This window comes from Neovison vison, chromosome 1 (assembly GCF_020171115.1).
Source record: "Neovison vison isolate M4711 chromosome 1, ASM_NN_V1, whole genome shotgun sequence".
In the NCBI taxonomy this organism is placed as follows: domain Eukaryota; kingdom Metazoa; phylum Chordata; class Mammalia; order Carnivora; family Mustelidae; genus Neogale; species Neogale vison.
In genome coordinates this window covers 305,354,588-305,374,388 of record NC_058091.1, presented here as the reverse complement: position 1 = coordinate 305,374,388, position 19,801 = coordinate 305,354,588, and the positions used below count along the sequence as shown (strand labels likewise).

The 19,801-nt window shown below is 52.8% G+C and overlaps 1 protein-coding gene across 1 annotated transcript in view; it reads right to left on the bottom strand.

The window, feature by feature from the left end:
• Positions 1 to 9,546: 9,546 nt before the first annotated feature.
• Positions 9,547 to 19,801, bottom strand: part of ANKH (ANKH inorganic pyrophosphate transport regulator) — a 128,599-nt gene continuing 118,344 nt past the window's right edge. Inside the window, exons 9-12 of the mRNA XM_044233696.1 lie at positions 16,722 to 16,851; positions 13,943 to 14,066; positions 13,223 to 13,322; positions 9,547 to 11,606 (exon numbers count right to left, since the gene is read on the bottom strand). Coding sequence (XP_044089631.1) covers positions 11,493 to 11,606; positions 13,223 to 13,322; positions 13,943 to 14,066; positions 16,722 to 16,851 — 468 coding nt within the window. The 3' untranslated portion in view covers positions 9,547 to 11,492. The remainder of the gene's footprint in view (positions 11,607 to 13,222; positions 13,323 to 13,942; positions 14,067 to 16,721; positions 16,852 to 19,801) is intronic.

Below are 19,801 nucleotides of genomic sequence, written 5' to 3'. Positions count from 1 at the left end.
TCTGTAGTTTGGATGGGTGTGTATTTCAACAGTCCGTTGTCACTTCTCTGTCTTGCTGGAGACCTTCTGGGCATTCTTTCTGTAGGGCGTCTAAATTATTGGTCTCCCCTTCCCACTTCTCTGACCCCTGCCTCTTGTCTGGGCACAGAGTGGGTGGCCTGGTAATCCCCTTCTGACTTTCTGGATCTGGAGGGTTCACTCTAGACTTCTGGCCCAGAAGAGGCAGAACAGATTTTGGCTTTTGGGGTGGAAAAGCCCAGAGTGACCCAGGCTTCCCAGCTTCCCAGAGTGTGTGAGGATTTTTTTGTCTTTCCCCCACCCAGCCGCCCAGCCCTCTGCTGTGGCAGGGTGGCTGAGAAGTTTCGTGTTACGATGCAGCGTATTTATTGTAGCCTAGGACAGTGGCTTCCACACAGTTCCTGCTGTCTCCCCAGATCAAGTAGTACTAAAACGTAGTTTAGGGCAGGTGAGATGCGTTCAGGTTGTGACATGCTGTGCTGTTCACGGGGGAGATGGAACCTCCAAAAATCTCAACGAGAACGCAGAACACAAAAGGCCAACCCCACAGTAATTGTTGGCTAATGCCTGAAGATCACATCCTGATTGTGTCAGGTCATGAGGAACATGCTATGCTATTAAGGTTTTAAAAAATATCTTTTAAAAGCATACATTTAATGCCCCTGAATAGGTCTGGTTTTCATAATCATAACTAGTGCTATAAATAAGCATTCTCATTCATGAACCTTTTTAGGCACTTCTAGATTCAACATGTATAAAGCTCTTGAAATGTATTTCCAAACCACCCTCCAAAAAAGTTATAAGAATTTTCAGCCTCACCAGGAGGTGCTGGAGGGCCTGCTCCCTTGTTCCCCCAGTGATACTAGGTGGGATTTATTTTTAACTTTGACCATTCAGCAAGGAAAAAAGTGGAAAGAGAGAGAGACAACTAGTTTTAATTGGCTTTTGATTCTGGTAATGGTAATGGTATTTCCTAGATATTTATCGGTTCTTTGGATTTCTTTCCTGCTTTGCCTGTCCAGGTTCACCCATGACCTTAATCTCCCTCGTTGAGGGTGCCCTTGAATTGAAGCATCTTGCGGCAGTATCCGCTGAAGAGGTGCCTTGGATGGACATGTCCACTGGGGACTAGGGGCGCCGATTTCCTTAGGCCCCTGCACACGCTGAGCTCTATCATAGTTTTTGATCTTTGCGGAGTTGGTAGTTGGAGATCGGGTTTGTGTTCCTGTACCGAGTGCGACTGAACCTGCTTTTGTTTGTAGAAGCCATTCATGGGTCATTTTCTGGGAGCTCATGTCCTTTGCCCATCTGCCATACTTTCTAACTAGACTGTCATCTGTGAGGGTACCTTTGGTTTTTGTCTCTGTGTTTCACAAAAAGATTTAAGGGAGGAAACATTGAGAAGGGAAGGCTAACGGGTGATCACACATCCATGTTGAGCTCTTTTGATCGCAACTGACAGCTAGCTGGCTTAGGTCATCTTAGTTCGTGGAGGGCTTGACGTTCACCAACCAGAAGTGGGGTTGGAGGGGAGGCCCTCTCAGGAAGGGAACTGCTGTGCAAGTGTCCTGGGGTTAGCATATGCCAGGGAGGAAGGTGCACATGCCGCCTTTTTCTGCAGAGTGCCTGCCCAGTTCCAAACTCCAGATGCAAAGATGAGCTGCCCCAGTCCTCCCTCCCTGTCCTTCCCCAGGCCCTCTCCCAACTGTCCCCAAATTTAACACAGCTCATGTGCATCTGAATGGCAGGACGGAATTACAAAGCAGTTTTGTCTTCCACTGTTCAAGAGTAATCAGTAGAACTTCCCCTGCCCCTGGATGAAAACTCAGCTGTGGACATCCATGATTCTCCCGAGCACCCCCGGATAATAAAGCTTACAGGAGCACCCGGGGGGCACAGGTGCAGTCGGTTTAGCATCTGACTCTTGATTTCGGCTCAGGTTGGGATCTCAGGGTCCTGAGATTGAGCCCCCTGTCCGGCTCCGTGCCCAGCGCAGTCTGCTTGAGATTCTCTCCCTCTCCCTCTGCTCTCCGCCCCCCACCCCCGACTCCAGCTTGCTCTTGTGTTGTCTTTCTCTAAAATCTCAAAAACCTTATGGTCATTTTACATTGCCCAATGTGATTCCTGTTCAGAAGTTGGGATACCCCATCTCGTCTAAGAGTCAAAGCCACGAGTAGTCACTGATTGCCTCAACCGGCCTCTCGCATTGGAGCAGGAGCAGACCCCTCTGCCCCTCCTCCAGCTCCCAGCTCAGCCTTGCGTGAGAACTTCCCTCAATGTGGCTAATCTTCTCTCCTACCCACAGCTCGACGTGGCTAATCTTCTCTCCTACCCACAGCTCGACGTGGCTAATCTTCTCTCCTACCCACAGCTCGTCCTCCGCAGCTCCTAGGAATCCAGCAACCCCTCCAGCTTCCTTCTTCTAAGCCCTGTTCTCTAGGCTTAAGGTGTCAAGCTCCTCCCTGCCCCCGCCCCGCCCCAAATCACGTATGTGCACACATCCCCAAGGAGGAGAAGGGCTCAGTATAACTCTGCAAAGAAACCGTCTCTACAAATGATCTTTTCAAGTATGTACTCTTTGTTCTTTTATGCTCTCACAGTGGGTGTGGATGAAAGAGGGAACAGGGTTTGGAATGGGCGGGGCACGCAGACATCTGGTCAGGAGGCGGGGCTCCTGCAGGAGTCCCGCCTCCCCCTCCTACCCTTATGATGCTGCTTCTCACTGGGTGTTAGCATCCTCCTTTCTGGTTGGGCCCTGTTTACGGCATGGAGCCCAAGCTCAGTCTAGTGTCTATCATGTGAAGTGTGAGGTTCTCGTTACAGCAACCCAATGCCTAGAGTGAGAGGGATGCCTGGCTAGCTTGGAAAAGCAAGGAGATTAATGGTGGGGAGGTGATCAGCCTGCTGGGAATGGTTGGGTAGGTTGTGTACTGCAAAACTCCAGGAGGTCTCATTCCCCCAGGGGGACACATGGGCCTGAAACCTCCTGGGTGACCAGGAGCACCTGAGCTAAGCCAGAAGGACTAAGGATGCAGAGGAGGGACAGAAGTGACAGCTACCAGGAGAGAGAACTTGTGACTTGGTTGAGGGAAGGGAGGGGCATGGAGGAGGCTTCTGGGTGGGTGATAATGACTCATCTAGACGGAAATCCAGAAGAGGCAGGGACAGTGTGGTGAGAAAGTGTGCAGAGAGGCCCTGAAGGGCCTAGGCCCGTCTGGGACCCCTGGGAGAGGTTAGCAGGTCACTGGTCTGAAATGTAGGAACAAGTCTGGACTGGAAAAACTGCCCTGGGGATCACCAGTGCATATTGGGAACTAGAGACAGGCCCGACTGGGTCGCCCGGCAGCATGCAGAACTGGATTCCCAACTTAGGTGGCAGCAGGCCTGGGGTGTGGAGGCCCATTTATATTCTTTTCCAAAGAAAGCGGAATCCTGCAGCTGTGGCCACCCCAGCTGCAGGGGGAGGAAGGCGGAGAGCGGAGCAGGGAAGCGTCTGGCAGAAAGGCAGAGCGGCTGGGGTGGGACGTGGCCCTGCCTGACCCGTGAAGAAACCACATCTGGGTTTTTGCTTCACGAACCTGCGAGCACATGTCCTCACCGTGTCCAGGGGCTGGGGGAGACGGACTGCTGCGGCCGGCCCTCATGGCACCCGAGCTTTGCATGGAAATCAGATGAAGACATGGCGGGTGGCATACAGTTGGGTATGAATCGTGTTTGTTCATTTCTGTCTTGGCCTTTGGACTCAAGGGTATCTGAGGTCTCTGAACTGAAGACGAGATTGGCCGTCATTGCATGGTGGTGGTTCTTGGCCAAAAGCAGGCCGGCATCAGCGCATGTCGAGTCACTGGCTGAGGCCCAGCACACGCACCTCTCCTCGGCCCGCGACGCTGGCCATCGGGCTCTGCAAATCCTACCACCACGCTAGCTCAGAATGGACAAGGTCTCGTTCTGCAGCAGAGAAGGCCGACCCAGAGGCATCTGATAACTTGCCTGACTCCAAGCTAGTCAGCAGCCGAGATGGAATGAGGATTCACAGCTCCTCTGTGTGTGTGTGTGTGTGTGTGTGTTCTTTTCTTTTTGTGCAAAGACCTGTGTACTGAGCTGTGAAATTAGCACAGTATTTATTGGCTTGCATAGTTCAGATAAGAGGCCTGGAGCTCATGGGGTGACTTAAACAAACAAAGCCAAACTCCCCCCCCCCCCCAGCCCTCAAGTGTTGCCTTTATGAGTTGAAAAGTTTAATTTGGAAGAGGGCATAGTTTTCTCCATGATACTAATGTAAAAGCCCAGTAGATCATATCTATGAATATATCTGAACTGCCCCATCACAAAGGTAAACCTTTTGGACTGTTGCTACTGTTGTATAGCATGTGGGTGTAGGCGGTTTGGGATAATTTACAGATAGGCAAAGAGATGAGAGGCAGGTGTTTCAAAACCATGAACCATCTCATGGTTTATTTTAACAGCCTCTGAATTAAAAGCTCTCAGCCATCATAAATGAAGAAGACAAGTATGAACAATAGAAGTCCTCTGCAATGTGTGATGTAGAGTGAAGGTGAGGAGAGGTGGGCAAAGCTACTGGGAATGGTTGTGCAGGTTGTGCGCTGCAAAAACTCTGGGAGGTGTCATTTACATCATAGTCCAGGGAGACAGATGAGCTTGGAGAAGCCTCCTGTAGCATCTGGACCAGGAGCCCATGAGCTAAGCCAGTGGCACTAAAGAGGATGCAGAGGAGGGACAGATGTGAGAGAGTGACAGAAGAGAGAGCTGCTGGGGGTTAGCGGGACCTGATGGTGCAGGACAGGGGTGTCATGGAATAGGTTTCTGGGTGGATAATCATGTGATTCATTTAGAGCCAGGCAAGAAGACAGGCCACACAGCCTAAGTGCCATGAAAGGCAAGAAAGGTATTGACCTCTTTGACTCAAAAACATGGCAGTGTTAGAGGCGGTAACAGAGAAGCATGGTTGAGGCAAGAGACCTGGGATTTTAACCCAAAGACATGGAATAAAGCAGAAGCAGCCTCAGGCTGGGCAGTGGAAGTCTCCCAACCCTATTAATTACAGGTGTGTGGTAAAACCCTTTCTCTCTGTAATCTCTCATGGGAGGTTCAAAGAATGAGCGCCATCACTCTTTGAGGTGAAGACACCACATTTTAAAGAAGAGTCATGCTTTTCACACAATGATCGATAAGAACAAGAATCTCTTAGATGTGGGCAGGAGGGGGTTTTGGGTTCTGGCCTTCTTACTTTCCTGACACCCGTCTAAGCTGGGTATCCCCATTCAAGAAGCGGTGGGGAGAAGCCGAGCCTCAGAGAAGTGCTTTCAATATTACCGCAAGGCCGGGAAGTCAGAATTCATTTTCACATAGACTATAACTTGAAGCAATAGGTCACATTTAAATAAGGGAGTTTCGAGAAATAACCCAGCAGCTAGAGGGGTTAGCCACCTAGGCAAAGGCAAAATTTTAATGCCTCCTATATGTTTGACAGAGAAGGGAAATGCAGTTAGAATTAGGAAACCATGTAATTGGGATGTATAAATAGGCTGACAGAGTTTAGAAAATCAAGAAACTAAGAGCAGTCTTAGCCGGATGCCAGATCTAAGCTTAGAGTAAAATTAGAGTGTGAAAACCGTTTGACAGCTCGTGAGTGTGAGCTCCACTACCCGCAATAACCAAAGAAGGAAAGCATCTAGAAATTGGTTTAACCACGCAGAAAGTTCCATCTATTAAATACACATGCAGCACTTGCTCAAGTTCTGTATGTATTTTATACTGACCTCTGCAGTCACTTCTGACCCAAGGCTGTGCAAATGTTTTAACGTGAATGGTTTCCAAAACTTCTGCCCCAGTTTTGATGCGAAACCGCAGTGCTGGTCAGTGGACAGCCGCAGCACGTGTCGAATGACTCCCCGCAGACTTCATTTCGTTAAAAAAAAAAAACAGAGCCATTCTGCCTCACTGCTAATGTTCAGATCTGAGACGAAGAAGGAGGTAATTTTATCTTTCATCCTGTCGTGTGCTCCAAATCCTAGATCGTACGCAGCGCGACGGCCCTGGAAGGAGCCTTAGGGGCTAATGGCGTCGGCCTCTCCGTGCGCGGGGACTGTGCGGTGGGCACGGCGTGAGAGCTCCGAGGGTCAGGCTCTAGACCCCCCGCGTTTAAGCTCTTCTTAGATGGGTGAGGACCGGCTGCTCCGCGTCACACAGAATCATTTCATGGGGGTCTCTGTCCGGATTCGGGAAGGGTTGCCATGAGCTCCTTGGTCATCCCGGCTCTGGGTGTTTGTGCTTCGGGACATCATCCGGCAAACTGACCACAGCCTGGCCCCAAGGAGCCGTGTGTTGCTGCCCCGAGCCTGGTGGGGGCGGCTCTGCGGTGGGGGGGTGGGGCGACAACTCGCCTGCTTCGTGACGGCTGGTCCACGCTGCGGGGACCGGGGGACTCACGCGGGTGGCCGCCTCATACCTCCTTCGTTCCAGCAGGCTGGTCTGAATTTCCCCTTGGTAGCTGGTCCATCCAAACCACGGGTCCCCCGTGCTCAGGGAACCAGAGTGGGCCTGGCCGTGATGTTTCCCAACGCCAAAGGCAGCCCTTTCTCGCCCCCTGTGCATGGCTGGAGAACATCTGCTTCTAAAACCCCCGGGGCCAACCGGTCTCCCTGCGCCGCGGGATTTCCACGAAGCCAGGTGGGCTGGTCTGTCCCCAGCGTCCTAAGGACACCACTTCTACCTCGGGCTCTCGTGCGATTCTGCGGACACACACGGGCTGTGGTGAGACTTGGTAGCGGAGGGGGCTGAAGTTTCGTAACAGCTTCAAGGTCCCCCGTGAACACCTGCCCCACGCTGTCTGTGCAGGTGCCTGACCTGACGCAGGCTTTGAGGGACCCTGGCCGATCGTACGTGAAGCAGAGGGAAAAACATTTGGGCATCACCGGGACTTGGCAAGAGTGACTTAAAAACAACACGGTGACCAAGCAGCCCACCTCCCCGTGGCCTGCTTCGCCCAGGCTGCTGACAGCTCCAGCCTCCCTCGTGGGAGGAAAGTCAACTCAGAACGTCCCCTCTCCACTGTTTTCCCCTTTCGAGATCAGACAGTAAGACACACACACCCCTTTTCTGACTCTGACTGGAGTTGGGGTTATTTGGATTACATAATATCTCTCTCACTTTGAACATTAGCCCAGTGAATTTGAGACCTTAAAAGGTCTTTTCAAGGGCAGGCGACAGGGCCTTTTGGTACATTTGTCTCTGGATTTCTTCTACATCCTGTTTTATGTGTGGTTTGATCAGCTGATGGATCATGTGATGTTTTGCTCCTTCAAATGACAGAAATAGAGACTCAGAATAACCACACGGAGAAGCCTCTCGAATGTTTACCAAACACATTGCTCAAAAACATGCTTTTCCACGGTTCACATGCTTTTTATGAAAGAGCCGCGGGAGGGTGGGCGTGGGGAGCCACGGGTATCACGGAACTGGCCGCACGTGGACCGCAGAGGTCTCCAGGCTACAAGGGGCGGTGTCTGCCAAAGCCCCGCCCGCCGACAAGAGGGGCCAGACCTCAAACACAAAAAGCCCCTTTTGCTGGGCTGTGCCTCGCTTTGTTTGGAAACTTAATTCCTATTTTTAGGGGTCAGCTCACCTCCAAAATAAGAGGCCAGAAGTCACAGCTCCTTAGAACGCAACAGCCCATGCTGTCCTGTGCATGGGTGTGCTTAGAGATTCATGGAAGTAGAAAGATTTTTAAATATAAGAACATATTTTTCAAGGTCATGTCATTGAATAACAAGACTATGAATACGTTTTCTCTTGCAACACAGCTCTTGGGCTCTCCCACTTCAATCTGAATTAAGGAAAGAGACTGGTCAGAAAACTACTAAGTCTTCAAACCATTTTGTTTCTAGAAACTAAGAGTATCAAAAAAAAAAAAAAAGTTACTCTCCTCTCCTCCCACCCTTTCCTCCCATAAGAAAAAATCTCAAATGTGGAGCAATTGGGGTAGGGAGCTGTTGGGTTTTTTCTCACTTGTTACTTTACGCTATCTTTGAAGAACTTCTGTCACACTTGGGAAATGTAATGACTATTCCAACCCCAAGAGAGATCCAGAAAAGGCTGCCCGTGAGGACTGCAGAGCTGGACCCTGGCTGGGAAGTGCCTTGGGGTTCGGAGAACTTTCAATCAGTTGGAGCTTGACTCTGGTAGAGCCCCTCCCTGGGCCTCCCTCCTCGTGGGCCCTGCCCTCTGCACCTCCCAAAGTTATTGGTAGGATGCAAAGAAGGAAAAAGTGTATTTGCTACCATACCAAAGCTTTCCTTGGCCCCACCCCGTATATCCTAAACAACACCGAAAGCTATTCTTTCTGAGGGTATCAGCCGTTCACGGACATCTCCAAAGCCAAGCCACATGCACAGGCCAAGCCCATGAAACAAATGCAGAACAAGATCTTTGGGAGAAGGCGGACCCAACACAGGCAGCAAGGGGCCATGCCTGGCTTCCACCCTGTTTTGTAAACCAATGCCCTCCCCCCCCCCCCCCCCCCCACCCCCCCCCCCCTCCCCCGTGCCCAGATGAAAGAATCCCAGTCAGGCAAGAGGTTCTGGCCAGTAGGCAAACCTCTCAACAGGCCCCTGAGCCTCAGGCCAACAGGTAGAGAGCCCCGTCATGACTTTCCTCTGGCGAGTCTCGCCTGGTTCTTTCCGCTCCCTGCTCGGGCATCCGATGCCACGGGCCAGCAAGCTCCGAATGGAACAGAGCGCACGACACCTTCATGCGTTGAATGATCTGGCTTATGACCCTCAAAAAAAGCAAGGAGGCCTCTGTCCTGGAAAACCTTCAGTATAGAAAGACTGCTTTGAACTGCCCCAGCTCACTTCTCAGCGTTTGAAAACAGTTTTGTGCCCCTGTCGTTTCAGGTTATTTTTGTCTACAAGGATCACCCAACACGGAGAAAGTCACGCTTGGTCTTTTCACAGTCCTTGACCTGTGACTTTCCCAGGCACCACGCCCTTCTAATTATACCTGTCCGCTAAGCGACTGGCAAGAAAAAAACCTGTGTTGGGGAAATCTGTTTTTTTTTTTTTGGCCAGCAAAGTCAAAGGTGTGGCCCTCCTTACTCTGAAAAGTGGGATGGAGCAGTGTCGTGTCCCCCTTCCCCCCGCCTTTCCCACCTGAGGGTGCCAACACCGTGTCCTGCTTTAGGAGCTAAGGCGTGCGTGGTAGGCCACGAATGAAGTTAGCCCACGTGGAGGAACTGGGTGAGGGACGGCGTGCTTCAAGGCGGAAGGTATTGGACTCGTCCCGCACGAGGTCTGTCACTATGGTCCGGGTGTGGGGTGGCTTCCCATGTTCTCTGAGACAGTGGCCACATATTTATGGCCCGTTCATCACCGACGGTGTCTCTGAGGTTCTAGCTTCTAGTTGTGTAATGAAGGCTCTCTAGCTGAGCTTTCCCTGACTTAGGAAGAGATGGCTTTTTCAGTTTGATCTTCACGTTCTAGCCCCACAAGCATGAGATAGTCACACATGTTAAAAAATACTGCTGTTTAATTTTCTAGTCATGTACTTTTAAAAAGCTGATACAATTAGACATTTTTTTCCCCATCTTCTCAGATCTGCCCCTGAAACCAGCCGAGAGCTACCCATCTTAATTCCCAGCACTCATCTACATGGAGGAAAAGTCTCTCAGAGGAAGCACATGAAAATCTGTCCCCAAGGTGGACACACCCAAGGTCACTTGATGTCCGGAAATGTGAATGCAGCCCTGTGATGTTCATGGCTGACTTTATGCCCTTACATTCTTTTTTTTTTTTTTTTAATGAGGAACAATATGATTACACAGCACTGAAAACAATAAACACGAAAGGCTTGACTTTTTCTTCCTTTTTTTCTTTTTTGCCCCTTCCAGTGTATATTTCCATTCCCACTATTGTCTATGCCAGCTGACCTATTTATACCCCTGCCACCCATAATGAAAAATAGTTCTCTCCTCATTTATTGAGCCTTACATTTATATACAAATGACAGACTCTGTAAAACTGCTGTAAATAAAATACAATGTTCATCGATACAATACGTATCAACTGCAGGTCTGTGGAGCACACAAGCAATCACCGTATTGTATTAGAGACATTTTATTGAAAATGCGAAAATAGGAAATGTATTATAGCCTAAAATAAATTACATAACATATACAGTATATATTTATATCTTTAAAATATTTTTGTGTTTAGGTTCTTTCCGTCTAGGAATTTTGACTAAATCAAGAATTTAGTGAACTGTGTCCATAATTTTTTAAAGAAAAAACCCGCTTTCCAAAACTTAGAAAAATATACTGCACTAAATGGATCTCAAATGTGTCATTTCAGGGAATATCACATAGTGACTTTGCTATCGCTTAGAAAACGTCTTGCTTTATCGTGTGGCGTGAAATTACCTGTCCCGCGTGGTTATGACTAAGAGCAGCGGAACCAGGTAATGAATCTACTTCGAAAGTTACGATACAGCAACCTGGCATTAGAATGCTAGATTATGACTTAAAGCTTCCGTTCACTTTTTTAAAAACTAAGAATGTGTGAAGTTAGAACGCTCCGTTTCACTTGCTCTAGCGCCATCTTCAGGAAAGGTGAGTGAAAAACAAGCCTTCGGGGAAAGTCATGCCTGAGGATGCTGACGTTTGGAGATGCGCGGTCCTGACAACTTAAAAAAAGTTAGCTCATGTATGTACACGGCGCGACCTGAAAGGTGGGAGCTCGCTCAAACCTAGGAAAAGGCCGGTGAGATGCTCTCGTTCAGTCCGCTACGCCCCTGGCGGTCCGGACCTTCCCCCGGGAGGGCAGGCCTGGCCGTCCGGCCGCCGCGCAGCCCGTTCACAAAGGCACCGGTCAGTGTGAACGGCCAGGCCGGCCGCCGCCCGTCGCGGACGCTCTGCATGGGGGCGGGGGCCGTTGGCCGCAGGCTGTGCGGGGTGGAAGGCCTCCGGGGCCGCGTCTCTCCGCACAGCCGTGTTCCCGGGAAGCCCGCCAGAGGAAGCCGAGCTGTAGCGTGTGGATTCGGAAGAGCGATGCGGAGGGACAGGGTCCAGGCCGGCCCTGGGCGGGGGTGGCCGAGGGCGCCGCTGGCACAGCCGCAGTCCTTTGGTTCCGAGTGGAGATTGTCCGAGGGAGGAGGAGGAGACACGCTGTTCTAGAGGCAGCTGCGCCTTCGGGATTTCGGGGGCAGCGGGGGCGTGAACTCATTGTTCTGTTCGTGGGCAGGAGGCGATGGCAGAGACCGCTGTTCGGTTCCCGCAGCCGGGTGGGCGCACCCAGTATGCCGCAGAGTCTCCGTGAGACCTTCACGGCGAGGCCTCTTCCCTGACCCAAACCCAAACCCAAATCCAAACCCCCAGCAGGAGAAAGCAAGCACGACGGGAGAGGAGATGTCGCTGCGCTGCCCCCTTGGCTGCCCTGCTGTCCCCGCGTCCCGCTCGCTCCCTAGTCGTTCTCCTCTCGCATTTCCACCACTTCGGTCCCCTCCTCTGCCGGTGGTATGTCTGTCATGGCCGAGTCCTCCCCCTCGGCCGCTGTCTCGTTCTCCATCTTCTTTTTCTAAACCCAAGAAGACTCATGAGTGTGGGGCTGGGACAGGGACGTGTCACTGCAGAGCCATGAGCGGGCAGCGGCTGCCTCGCTGCAGACCTGGGTCCCGGTTCTGGTTGGGGTGACGTCCCCGAGGCTGCATCTGATTCGGCATTTTCCTTTCTGTCTGGTTACTCGGGGGGCCCGGCGCTGTGCTAGATGCTTTGGGGGATCCTGGCTGCCTCCCCCACGCCCAGAGAGCACAGGCAGCTGATGGGGACCTGCCCCTGCACCCCCCTAATGGTGGCAGCACCTGGCGAGCCACAAGCGCAGACTGCGCTCCCTGGGGATGAGCTTGGGCCCCTCCCCCCAGGCCACCCCAGGTCCCTGGACTCTGCTGGCTGGCTGTCCCAATTCCTGGTGACTGCGCTGCCATTTTGCCTGCCTTGCAGTAAATACCTCTCTGTGCCCTGACCTCTTCTCCTTGGGGATCAGGTGCTCCAGCGCTGCCCCCTAACCCAACCTGCCATTCTTGGCTCACTGGAGACCCTGTCATTATCGGCACCCTTGTATCACTGACAGGCCAGCTGCAAGGACACAGTTCTCCACCTCTTGCCACTGCCCCGCCCCCCTTCCAGGCCCCTGTCCCTACAGCCCACGGGCCTTCTTGTCTCCTCTTTCTTCTCATCAGCTTAAATGAAATGCTCAACAGCCATAATCACTTCTGTGCCCTGTGCCTCTTTCGTTTCATCTCATTTGTAGGTAAAACCCTGGTCTTGGTTGGGTCCAAATCTCTGCCAAGTTCAGCCCTCGCCAGCCAGCTGCCGTGGCTGGGGTGTTGCACTGGGGAGCCCGGAGATCTGTCCTCGGCCCCTTCCCTTCCCTCCCCCCAGCCTCTCCCTGGCTAATCCTCTCCCTCCTGCTCCGTAAGCAGTCATAACCGTAGGACTGTGTCCCCAAACAGCCAGGTAGCCCTGCAGGATAAACGAATTACGTGCCAGAGTATGTAGTGTGTGTGTGTGATCGCGCTCGCGTGCGCGGTGAGGAGCTGAGACTTCCTGAAGGGCCCGGAGCTCTGGGGTTGAAGAGGGGAAGGGATATGCAGGGGCAGAGTCGGGGAGGGCATCCTGACCAGCCAACATGTGCTAGACCGGTCCTCCCTCCGCAATCAGTCCGAGTTTATAAGGACTTAGAGGATGGATAGTTTCAGCATTTTCTCACATGGTCAAAGCATTACTTAGTTTCTACAGTTTGTAGTTCTCCTGAGGAAACACTAGGATGCAGGACTGTATCCATTCTCCGCCGTCTCTCCTGAGCTGTTGGGCCGCCTTTTGAGACAAGGCGGGTGTCAGGAAAAAATCCACATAATAGTTGTAAGGAATAACCCACAAACAGCACACTAAGGTGTCCCCTTGCTATTGAACCTGACCTAGGACTGAGCAACTCTGGCCATGAGGGTCCCTCACACACAGGGGGGGGCCCGAGTTCTGGTGAGCAGCGTGGGTCCAGCTGAGGTGGGCTGTGTGCCTGTGACTGTGGGCCCCCCAGGCTGCCTCCTGCCGTGGGCCCTCAGGGAGCCACTCAGGGGCCCCTGCACCTGCGGAGGCTCCACGCCAGCACAGGTGTGCGGTCTGGGGCAGGCTCACCTGTTTCCGATAGACGTAGCACGCGGCTATGGCGACCATGGTGGATTCTCCCACGAACCCCGCCAGGAGGGAGCCCACGCCCAGAGTGGCTCCGTGTACCCTGGGGATGAGAACACAAAGGCCACTGGTCTGTTAAAGCCGTGCCGAGGCACAGGTAGAGCGGAAACCCAACGGAAGCCCAGGAAAGGTGCAGACAAGAGAGGAACCAATTGCCCCCCAGCTCTGCGGGTAAAGGCTGCACCTGATACACGCCCCCCCCACACATGGGGAGGGGAACTGGAGCTCCGAGGTGAGCTGTCCCCCACTTCCCGTCCAGGTCTTGGCCCCACACTGCTGGCTGGGCCGTGGGCCATGTCCCCCTCACTCGTGAGCCCACAGCCCTTCCTGCCCTCGTCTCTGTACAGACACGGGAGCTGAGGGCGGGGGTCACGATGTCCTTCCTCCTCTGTGTTTCCCCTTCCCGCCCCTGCCGCCCGTAGCAGGTGCTCAGTGAATAGGGTGTATGGGCTTGACCCCGAAAGGACGCTTCTAGAATGTTGCTCAGCTACCCTCCACCTACTGCCTGGGCAGAGAAAAGGTGTCACGATGCATTTCTAATTCTGGGTGTGCCTGGGGATGGGACATGAAGGTCAGAAGAGGCAGAAGGACCCTCAGCCCCGGGCCCCTCTCTCTCCCCCCGCCAGAATCATACCCCCCCCCCGCCCCCGCCCCGAGACATACCCCAGGTAGGGCAGGACCACGAGGCTGGTGATGAGGACAATGATCCGCAGCACGGAGCTGGGGGCCAGCACGAAGGTCTTCTTCAGAGTCATCAGCCACCCGGTGAGATGCGCCCTCACAGTGACTGAGGGGACAGTAGAGGTCTGGTCAGCGACGCCCTGCTTCCCCTAGTCCTCAAGCTCTCCCCCGTGCCTCGCCAGCACGCCTGAGTTCATGGGGTGGCTGCGTGCGGACCTAGGCCTTGCTGCTGCAGCCCGGGGCTGGCCACCGCGTCTTCCAGCCAGGGCTCCCGACCCTGCTCCCGGGCCCGCGACAGCCCGTCCCTGCTGGGCTCCCACCTCACTGCAGCCCTGTCCCGGGCCCGCGACAGCCCGTCCCTGCTGGGCTCCCACCTCACTGCAGCCCTGTCCCGGGCCCGCGACAGCCCGTCCCTGCTGGGCTCCCACCTCACTGCAGCCCTTAGCCGCCAGACAGACGGCTGCCGGCAGCTGCCTTTCTCCACCGTGACTGCCGTCCGGCTTCCGCTGGACCCCGCCTGGCCCTGGGACGGTCCTGCCCTCCCTGCTCCTGCCGCAGCCCCCATCCCGCCCCAGCCTGGCCTCAAGCTCTGATCTCTCCTCTTCAGAAGAGAAAACACAGAGAAAAGCCACAATTTGCCGGAGGTCCAGCTGGACTGTGGGTGAGGAGGGAAGCGGGACCAGAAGGCCTGTCCTCCTGGGGATGGGGGGACGTGGAGACTAGAGCGGGGAGAGGGAACGATGGGGCTTCCCTAGTTCCTTCCCAGGCACCCCGGACCGCTGGCACCTGCTCATCTCCTCTCCTTCCCGGATGGCCACCCCGCCTCTGTCACTACTCACAAGGGCCTCGCCTGGCATTCCCCTACAGGCTGCCTGTCCATCCCGGGAAGAGTGGGGGCAGAACGGGGTGCCCGGCCGGGGCACGGACAAGGGCTCTGGGCACAGACACGCCTGTCAGGAGGAAGTGCCTGGATGTTCAGCCCTGATCTGCAACCACTGCAAGGGCTGTTGGAAGCTGTGGCTTAGTCCTCCCAGGGTAGCAAAGCCAGGCAGAGTCCTGGGGTAAAAATGCACGCCCAGGGTACATTCGGAGGAAGACACTCTTGTCTTCCTCGTCTCCGGGGGGCCCTGCCTGCCCGGGTGGAAGCCTTGTGTTTATGAGGCGCAGACACACACTTGGGCTTGGGCCAGGCGAGGTGGGGGGGCACCCGCTGGAAGGCTCCACCGCTTGGCCTGAACCCTGCCGGCTGCAAAGACAGGTGGGACGTGACGGCTGGCCCCGCGCCCTCCGTGTGACAGAGACAGAAGGGAGTCTAGAGACTAAAAACCAGTCCAGTCCCAGCAGGATTTGTCTGGGACCCCCAGCCCCCAACCAGCTGAATGCGGGGAAGGAGCAAGCAGCACATGCCTTCATCGCCAGCAGGGGGCAGCCTTGCTCCGGGAGGGGTCACCCTCCTCGGCGTGGCTTGCCTGGTGTCCCCTTGACAAAGACCAGACACCACCCCATGGCCACGATCTTCCACGCCTCCGTTTCTTCCACAGCTGGGAAGGTGACACCTGAGAGACCAGCCTCCAGAAAGGCTCGGCGTCCAAGAGCAGGGGAGGGGTGGGCTCTGATCCAATGCAGGGATGGCACCAGTGGCCCTGGCCTCCTCTAGCTCTGTGGCCCATTTCTTTCTTTCTTTTTTTTAAAAAGATTTTATCTGTGGCCCATTTCTTTGTCCCTTCTGCCTTCTCAGCTGAATGATTTAGTGGATTATTTGGACATTAATTTTTTTTTTAAGATTTTATTTTTAAGTCATCTCTACATCCACCATGGGACTCCAACTCACAACCCTGAGTTCAAGAATGGCAGTTCTTCTGTCTGAGCCAGCCAGGCACCCCTGAGCAATACGTTTTTGGAATAAATAATGACATGCACTTGGTATAGAACTGAAAAGGAAGGGAATGCAATACAGAGGTTTTTCTCCCAGGCCTGACTCCCCAGGCCCTGGTCCTGCTTTCCAGAGGCAATCACGGGTACCAGTTTGGTGAACTGCTTCCAGGAACAGTAAGTGGACACCCAAGCACTTACCATGAACTTGACACACATGGACAAGCATGTGTGGTATGATTGTTACAGAAAAAGCAGCATGCTAATCAACGATTCTGCAGCCTGTTTTTCTCATTTAATAAAGAACAGCCTCACTCCCGTAGAGTAAACCGCCTCCTACAGAATCAGCTTGGGAATTTTCAGCCTGGCTTATTTTTGACTACGGACATTTTTCTCTCTGGCCATATGCCGTCTGGCCTCAGCCCTGCCCCCAGAGCCTTAAGTCCAGCAGTGTTTTTCTGTCTTTGTATATCTGCAGGTTTTAGCAGCCTTTCTGCCTTTTTGTTTATGTTATTTTTTAAATAGCATATTATAAAACTGACTTTGGAGCATACAGATCTAAGAATTTTAACACACGCACAGATCTGTGTAGCCATCGCCACGACCAGGGCATGGAACAGTTCCACGGCCCCCCTAAACTCATGCTGTCCCTTTGGGTGTGCTTTCTTTTTACCATGTCTGCGACCTTGTCCTTGAAGGAACAAATCATGTCTGTCCGATGTGTTTCTCGACCTTGCAGCCCACTGGATGCCAGGTTTGCCCCTTTCCGATCCACTGTGACATTTTGCCATTTCGGTTTGGGACATCATCGCAAACATTTCCAAAGAAAGAAGACCTCATCGGGCACGCGGTGAGATAGGAATTTTCCTTTCATTCTGTCTGTCTTTACCTGGAACCGGGAAGAAGGAGAAGATGCGCAGGGGAACGACGCAGAGCTCTGCAAAGGCGAAGTCCACGCCGATGATGTCGATCAGAATCTTCTCAGAAACGTTGGGCGTCCAGAACATCACGAAACAGAGCTGGGGGCAGAAAGGACAGGCAGCGAGGTCATTAGTAGGAGCGGGCATGAGTGAACCCACATCAAAGCCGGTGTCTCGTGACCCTGTGGAGTTGGAAGGAGGACAGGGGGGCCAGCCCATCAGTCCTCCAACTGCCGCCCTCCTGCCTTGTTCTCACCTTCGACACTAGCCACGCCCATTTGGCACAGGTGCCCCAAAGGGACCCCTGGAGGGACCCCTGTAGCGGGTGGGTGGCGGGCTAGTGAGGGAGACCAGCTGCTCTCTCGGAAGGTGTAACTAGATCGCTAAGCGGCCCGGTGAGGCCAGGTGAGCGTGCTGACTCATGGGATTTTTATGGCTTTCCAAGACTGAGAAGTGACCCGAAAGCATCTGGCACCCACATCTGCATGCGCAGGGCCACCCCGAATCAGCGCACCTAACAGAAAAGGAAACAGTGAGACTAACGCTGATGATGGGTTTGGGATCTTTTCAAGGTCTGGTTTAGAGAATGAGAGGCAACAGCCACAGAATGTGCACCTTTGGAGAGCAGGCGGGCAAGGAGTGCACGGATTTCACAGAACCCCTCCCCCACAAAATGGCAGGGGGTAGGGGTGGGGACTGAGTTGTCTCCAGCCCTTCCCGCCTCACCCTGTCAGGAAATGTTGGCAACAGGCCCTTCTGGAAGTGGGGGTGAGGGCGGGGCCAATAGCAGGCCGGTGGAAAGTCTAGTTAGTGAGCAGCTTGGGCACAGTTGCATCTGCACAGCTGGTGAGTGTGGCCCTGACCTTGGGAGGGCCCTGGAATGTCATCTCTCTGGTGGAGGACAGTTGCTGCCCAGAAACTGGGAATTAAGGGGAAGATGACGTCAAAGGTCCTGTCTTTTCCTCTGATCAGCTCCCGGAACGCAGGAAACCAGCTGCATCCCTCCCGGGGAGAAGACCCAGGATTCTGGAGGCTGGAGGATCCTGGTGAGGCAGCACCCCCTCCCGTGCCGGACTGGCCACCACGAGGCCCACACAGGGGATCGGCGGCGACCACACGTGCATGGCTGCGGGTCGGCTTCTGATGCCCCCAACAGTGAGGAGACAAGCAGGGATCACCACGGAAGCTCTCTAAGCTGAAGAGGCTCAAACGGGGGGAAAAAATTGGGGGGAAACAGAAAGAAAGCAGAGAGGCAGAGAGATGGACACACCCACGCGCTCACGTGTGCACACTCCCTCTCTCTCTCTCTCTCACACACACACACACACACACTGGAAAGGGGAGAGAGAGGAAACTCTCCCCCACTGATATTCTCAGAGTGATAGAAGATCCTGCACCCGTGAAATGAAGCCCAAATGGAAATGTTATTTTAAAAAGACATTTAAAGATCAAGAAAGTACTTCTGACAATTAGAAAGATTAAATCAGAAATAAGAAAATTCACAAAATGACAGTAAGATAAAGTTGAAGAAATCTACAACAAAGATGGAGCAGGACAAAGATACGGGAAGAACAGCAGAATGGGGTTGAAGAATATAAGTCAAAAACCCATCGCGGAGCCCCAACATTCAAATCATACGAGTTCCAGAAAGAACAGTGAAAATCCGAGAGCTGAACCACACAACGCTGAAGACCTTCGTGGGGTCCATCAGTGGACACAGCATCATGGATGAAGGAAGACCCCCCAGTAGAGCACACGCAATGCTGGAGGCAGAGACAAGAAGATTCTAGGAGCTCCCAGAGGAGCTAGGAAGCTCACACCGAGAGTCAGAAGACACGGAGCAGTAAGTTCGGGGGGAAAACGGTTTCTATCCTAGAACTCAGAATCAATCAATCATGTTGGAAGAAAGACATCTTCACATGTTCAAGGCCTCAAAGAATTTCCTTCCCACACAACATTTTTTCAAGAAGCCACGGGGGGTATCCACTGCCAGAGCAAGGGAGGAGTCATGGATGAAGAAAAAGATACAGGATTGATCTCAAGAAAAAGTCCTGGGGAATCCCTGGGATGGGGTCAGGGAAGACCTCAGAAGGGCCGAGAACAGGCCCAGAGGTCAGCAGATTTGCACTGAAACTGGCTGGAAGAGGAGACCCAGTGAGGAAAATGATGAAGGTCCAGGAAAAACTACAATTTTTTTTTTTTTTTTTAAAAGTAGGGAATCAGAGCTCGGCTGTCTAGAGTTTGCTACAGTCAGAACTCATCGAAAGAGCTGGGGGCAGTAGGGGCTTCGGGAGTACAAGAAGGAGTGTGCAGGCTGGGGGAGGCTGTTGGTAACAGTCCTCAGAGAACGGACCTTTTAACCTTCGTGTGAGTATAATGGACAATCCTGGAATTAAAACATGTAATAACAGAACTTTGGGAGAGAATGCTAACCACCTGCCAAGTTCACCAAATATTTTCTCTCCCTTTTTTCAGGAGCAAGTGACTCTCTTTAAAATGAAAGTGAATACGTTCAAATGAATCACAATCATATAAAAACAGAACGCTGACATTTCAGAATACCCTCTCCTTTAGTCTTTGGGTAAATTAAGTTTCATGGAATTAGGCTGGTCTCATTACCTATGTTGTCCTGAAGTATTTTCTCAAATACCTTGGAAGATCTATTATAAATATGTGCACCTTATAAATGTAATGGACATTTTATTCTATTAGTGCATTCTTCAGCATCTGGAAAGAATATTCCATTGCTTTTCAAAAGTGACGGTTGTACAATCATTCAACCCTCCTACGTAATGCCAATTCTCACACCCCGTTTTTGACATGAAGGGAAAAGTACTTCCTTACGTCCAGCAACACAGAGCCCCGAGAATTTATTATCTAGAGTCCCGGACAAGTAACCTTGTCATCTTTTCCCACCGCAAAGCTGCCAGCCTGAAATGCTGAGATGCACGCCTATAGCTCGGGGAGGGGGTGGGTGGAGGGAGGGAGGCAATTTCATGCAATTATAACTTCAAAATGACACTGAGCACAGGACTGGGACACCATTCAT